At 34.3% G+C, this 6,492-nt stretch overlaps 2 protein-coding genes across 6 annotated transcripts in view; one reads left to right on the top strand and one right to left on the bottom strand.

The window, feature by feature from the left end:
- Positions 1-6,208, top strand: part of LOC108684947 — a 9,281-nt gene extending 3,073 nt beyond the window's left edge. The window contains exon 3 of the mRNA XM_018189508.1: positions 6,087-6,208. Coding sequence (XP_018044997.1) covers positions 6,087-6,208 — 122 coding nt within the window. The remainder of the gene's footprint in view (positions 1-6,086) is intronic.
- Positions 1-6,492, bottom strand: part of LOC108684943 (IQ motif and SEC7 domain-containing protein 2) — a 53,388-nt gene that overhangs the window by 28,554 nt on the left and 18,342 nt on the right. The window lies entirely within an intron of this gene.

Below are 6,492 nucleotides of genomic sequence, written 5' to 3'. Positions count from 1 at the left end.
TATATATATATATATACATACACATACCATATTTGTAGTCATTCAAATTGCACGCTGGAATTGGTTTTTCGAACTTATAAACGCAATTAAATTACTGTAGTAATATCACGAATTAAATTGACAAGCAATTTTAATAATTTGATGCTCAATCAGATACCTCATTAGAAAGATATTAATATACTGAAAAACTAAATAAATTTATGGCAAAAAATATCTCGATCGGGAATCAATTTCTTATTGTTAAGTTTTCAAATGTATGATCCAGTAAGATTCTTATTGTTAATAATCTGTTAAATTATGCGAGTTTGATTTCTAGGCTTTCAATCATTCTTCAATTAAAAATTATAACTTTTTGATTATAATAAGTTGCATGATATCATTGTTGAATTTACGATCAATTATCTAATGAGATATTAATATTTTAGTTTCAATGATTGTGTTTCAAGTTCGATAAACTGAATTTTGGCGCGCAATTTATAAAACTGAAAAATATACATGCAAAAATTTGTATGAATATTATCAAACATAAAATTTGTTGCAATTTCTACTTATTAATTAAATAATTAATGAAAAATACAGTTATGTGAATACGAAATTAACCCACGCTGACGTTCAGCACAAATACCGAGAAAAATCTTATAAGAGTAACAAGATTTTCTCAAGTGCGTTTTGTACACCTCGCTTTTTTTACGTGGTCCACTTAACTCGTGAACCATGAACATATTCAGATGCAGCACGCTTGCAAATCAGCATTAACAGACAGATTATTCATGTCTATCCATATAAACATGCTCGACGTAACTAGCGAGATAAACCGTAGGATTGTTGTTTTTCTTTTGAAAAATTGAACGGGAAATGCATGCGTGTACGCGTAACACGGCGAAAAAGTCGTAAGATCTTCCGACCTGCGATTTGCCGCGACTATTGTTCTCGGCGAATTACAAGTAGTATCGCTATCGCTTTTTCAGGAAGCGAACTGTCTCACTTTCTGTTATATTATGCACTTCCTACCGGCACAATGGCGGTTACGATGAGCCCGGGTATAAAGAGCGATTCCCATGGCGTTTAATATCTCTCGTTACTATACTCGGAAGTCCTTTAAATACGCGTAATGTCGTTTATGAAGTGTATCGTAGCTCCGGTAGCTCAATCAAATTATCTATAATTACTTTACTATTAAATTTACGAGTCTCTTCATGAACTAACGTTAATTCTTATGGATGAACTTCAAATTCTCTTAACCAAGATAAAACTTCTTGAAAAAAATTAAAAATTTAGATATTTATTTAGATATTTATTTATCGGTGATTAATTCTTTACATGCACTAAGAGCTTTTTACCGATAACGAAATCGAATCCTGTTTTGGAGTAAATCAATTTTCGATATAGAGTGCCAAGGAGTCGCCGATTTTTCGATCGGTCCGCGTAATGTTCGCTCTGACACGTATAAAATAATCCGGTATTTCCAGTAATTCCAGTATCTTTTGATGTGAACCGTTTTAACGTCGCGACTATTCATACGGTAATATTTGTGCAGTTATGGGACGCCGATTTTTCGGAAACTTGAGACTCCTCCAGGCGGGTTGTTTCACTTTTTTCGGTTTTTTTTTTTGCTACTACGATAAACTGTACAATAATGCAACATTACGACGCACTGCATTCGACAAACAAGCAAATAGAAGGGAGGGAGGAACGACCTTGTCTATAATAGTGCGATAGTTATGGGCTGACCTAGTCTGAGCGTACCATTCACCGATGCAGTCACTTATAGTTGTATCTTAAGGCGCGCTTACGCCGATCGCCGCCGCGAGGATCTCCGCCCCGGAATTGTTGCACATCGATAACATCACGAGACACGCAACATCCGTTAATAGTATTGCATCGAGGACTATTCTATTCTTTGCGGTTTTTTTTTTGACAACGGATTTCTTGACCAACTTGAATTTGCGGTCGGTGAAATTTAAACTCGTCGACTTATAACTTTCGAGTAATTATGCGCATTGATGCTAATTCTTAGTAATTAGAATGGCAAATAGATAATTTCGTAGGAAGATAACGCCAACACACGCGCGTTATGATAACTTCTAGTTATGAAGCTAATCACATGAACTAAAACTTTCTATCGTAACTAAATTTGCGCGAACTTGACATGAAAACTTCAATATCTCGAGCGAATCCGTTTTATTATGCATATTTACCAATGTGATATTAACGAAGCATTATATATAATTATATCGATCGTTATGAACAGAATTTAATAGCAATCTGCAATAATACATATTTCAGTATTATACGTACGATATATTTACTAATTAAAATTTCAATATGGCTGCCAATTTTGCTTTCACTTCACATTTCACATTCATTCGCGCGTATCTAAACGTACTCGAAATGCTAAATATGTAAAAGTCTGTACCTGTAACGACGAGCCCTCCTAAAACACACAGTTTCTAGAAAACACATCGATTATACCAAACGCTAAGCGTTACGACCGAAAACTGCCAAACATATTGCGCGTATCGTACGGCAATGGTCGTGAAATTCATGAACAATAGATACTTCACGAAACGAAGTTGCATATCATTATCTTATCTTTTGTATCGTTACGATACAATCGCATACATAAAAGAGACGTGGCGACCGAATGGACTTTTCGGCCAATCATTTTTTCATTATACAAACTCAATCAATCTATAGAATGAAATGGAAATAATATATCTATTTACAGAACTGACATGATATCTAATTATTGTTATAATAACATCAACAATCTTAATCTTCCTTCACATAAATTTATTTTGAAAAGAGATATGATTGATATATAAATGCTACTTATAGATAAACATTTATTGATAGATGTACTTTTAATATTCTCAGAAAATTATGATTATGACATATTACAGTGCAATTGACAGCGATACAGAAAGAGAATGCTCTTATTATCAATAACATCATGTGATTTTAATTTTCCTTTATATAATCATATGGAAAAATGATTTTAGTCAAATTGACGAAATTGATATATTTTGTAGTTTTATTTTATAAGATGCTAATCAAAAATCTTCATAGACAAAACCATAAAAAATGAACAGACATTTTTGAAGCATCATTTAAAAGTTGTTATTTTGAATTATGCCTTCTCTACTCAATGATAGATATATGATTATATACATGTTTATATATACAAAAAATGCTTATACAGATAAGAACGAATTGACCATTGCAAAGATACATTTCTGATTAGATCCAAAATAGTAACTTTCAAATGATGCTACAGCAATTTGAATTTTTTATAATTGTACTTGTGGTGCTTTAAAAATGTCTGTCCATTTTTTATGGTTATGTCTATGGAGCTTTTTTACCAGCATAAGCTACAAAATATCACAATTTCAAACGATTTGACTGAAACTACTTTCTCCTATGATTAATGCAGAATCTTTTATATCAAACATGACGGAAAAGAGATCGATATCAACGCTATTTATGAGTGAATATTCCTTTTGTAGCTACATATATTTTTTAAATATTTATATTTAATTTATATTTTTTCTCAGAAAATGAAAACTTAGATTACGGTATACTACAGCACAGTTGATAAGCCCAACGTTTTCAGCCGATTACGCCCACAGGTTTCCTCCCACTGTTCGATGCAATCCGAGTTGTTATCGCGCGAACGAAGATTCCGGAACAATACTTTCTCCAAAGCATACATTTATTTTTATCTTTGTCACCGAACCGTTATCGGCCACTCTACGAAGCGGGCAATCAACAATAGATCTTCATGTAACGAACATACCATGGGTGCGTATACCGTGACGATGTGCGTGACGTATATGGCGACCACATGGGGATGTATATCCTCTTCGTCGAAGCCATAAAGTCCAAACCGATCGATATGTTCCGAAAGCTCCGCATAAAGCGCCTCGCATATCCGGTATCTTGTGCGCAAAACGTAAGCGATACAAAAGAAAAACGTCAAAAAAAAAAAAGAGAATATTAACATAAATGCAATGCGAGTATCAGCGGCATAAATTTTCTTGTCTCTCAAGGTGCGCTCGTTCTATTTCGCATGCTGAAGCAAAAATTTTACATTACCGTTAAATATTCTATATACGCGCGTTGTGGTCAGTCACGGGTAACACCCATCAGTTTGATTTATTCCCGCAAATTTCTGCCGTTCTAGAAATTCAGGATTCGGGTCGTGATCGTATATTAATGCGGAACACCTATCAAGTTTTGTCAAATCGAGAAATTCCAGATATGATAAAATGGCAAATGTCCACGGTTCGTTAATTAGATGAGTCATTTCGATCGAAATTAGCAAAACGTGATGGAATAAGGACACGTGAGACCGCCGCGCCGGGTCGTTATTAAGGAGGGTTGCTGCCAGCCACCACCACCACCAATCGGAGGTAATGGTGAATGATTCAGAAGGGTGGAATCATAGGGTGTGTAGGGGTCGACGAAACAAACAGCAAAAATCAATAGCACAGTAACCGAAACAACGTTGGTTGCCGAGACCATCGTCCTTCTGTTATTTTCAGGCTCGGTTTTTATTTTCTGATTAACTTGTGATTTAGACTTAGATCTTTTTTATTTGCTAATTAACTTATGATTAGGCTTAATCTGATAATAATGTAAACATTTTCCTATCTATAGTTAATCATTAAACTGTTTTTGTAGTAAATAACTTTTAAAATCATCACTACAAAAACCATTATAGTTTTGCGATTATATAATCATAGCTAGAAAATCACAATTTTTACATTGTCAAGTTAAGTGAGATTAAGTCTAAACTATAAATTAATCAGAGATAAAACTGGACTACACTTAACTTGATGATAATGTAAAAATTATGTTCTCCTAGCTATTAATCACAAAATTGATAGTTTTGTACTTTAAAAGTTATTCGCTATAAAAAACCTATTAGTTTAATAATTAACCGTAGCTAGAAAAATACAATTTTTACATTATCATCAAGTTAAATTTAATCACGATGCAGAAAATGAAGACTAAGGCCTGATTCATACTTGTATTATTTCCGACAGGAAAGAAAATTCGGATTCATTGCGCTTCATCAATCAAGTAGCTTCTTCTAGGAGATATTTTAAAGTTTAACTTAAGAGCGAATCATCGGAATATCAAAGAGCCATTTCTGTCGCGAGTAACGAAATGCACAGACATGCACGCCATATTCCGGAAAATCCGAAGGTACTTATATTGACATTGGCCCTTTTTCACGATAATCCAATTATTTTATCCAATCGTGCTGGAACTTCGGGGCACCGGAGAACTGGCACGGACTCAAGTTTCACTCGGCGAGCAGTTCCATAGAGAGGCACTTACAAAAGATTTGTCACTTAGATTTCGTTAAAACGAGCAGCAGCTCGATTGAATTATGGTTGATTTTATTTCCTTACGCTCGGGATTTTTCTTCCGGCAGCGAAAGAACCTCGTCGTTCATTCTATATTTAAATCAATTTTTTCTTCAATATTTATTTTAAGTCGAAGAAATGAATACATCGGCAACATGCGGTGTTGATTGTCTTTGAAAGTCATGTATATTAATATGTGATAAATGAGTAGCAGAAACACCAGCGGATGCACAGACAATTTGGCAATATGGCGACGGCAAATGGTCGCGTGACCATTTGTGGTTCACGCTCGACCCACGTAGAGGCTCGCCTTGATCGGCCATTCCCTAGGTGCTGATCTTACCCACGTGCCCGTAAAACACGTAGGAGTAAATAATGTCGTTAAACTATAATGTAATCCACCTTATTACGCGCGCGTAATAAGCGAACTCGAGAGAAAAAAGTATGTAATTTTAATGAGTAATTTTAATTTTATCATCAAATGAAATATACGATTTCTCATGGAAACGCGTAGAAAGTACGACTATCTCTTCGCAGAACACCCACTTGAGACAGACCGAGAATCTCATGTAAAATTCTGTGATGTATCGACAGTGATTTTAACGCGTTCATATTGCTGACGCGTTCGTCATAATCCATGATAAAGCTTCTGTCAAAATACACTTGGCAACGTATGCGCGTGTAATAAATCATCTATGTGCTCTTCCGCAGATGGCCTTTTACGAGATGGAAAAAAAGCAATCAAGATTAATTCTATCTCGAATGTTGCAAATATCGAGCGATCGAAAGCATCAGAATATCAGAACGGACGAAGCGAACATACGATAAAGTAAACGTCCCATGTATCTATATATCTGGACACTTACATAAAATTTATAGCATGTTTAAAGCATTTGAGATGAATAATAATTTAAATGAATAAATATCTTTCACAAATAAATAAAATTATTTAAAAAATTACTTGTAGATTTGATATGATTTCTTATTAATATCTGATTATTAATATTCTTACAGAGATGCTTATTAGTATCAGTTGTTAAATTATTTGTCAATTTGATAAAAATGATATTACTATACTCTGGTTCTTCTCATGATTACGTTTCAAAACCAAAAAAGA

This window comes from Atta colombica, unplaced genomic scaffold, assembly GCF_001594045.1.
Source record: "Atta colombica isolate Treedump-2 unplaced genomic scaffold, Acol1.0 scaffold141, whole genome shotgun sequence".
Classification (NCBI taxonomy): domain Eukaryota; kingdom Metazoa; phylum Arthropoda; class Insecta; order Hymenoptera; family Formicidae; genus Atta; species Atta colombica.
The sequence above is the reverse complement of the archived record's forward strand: the minus strand, read 5'-3'. Positions and strand labels throughout refer to the sequence as shown.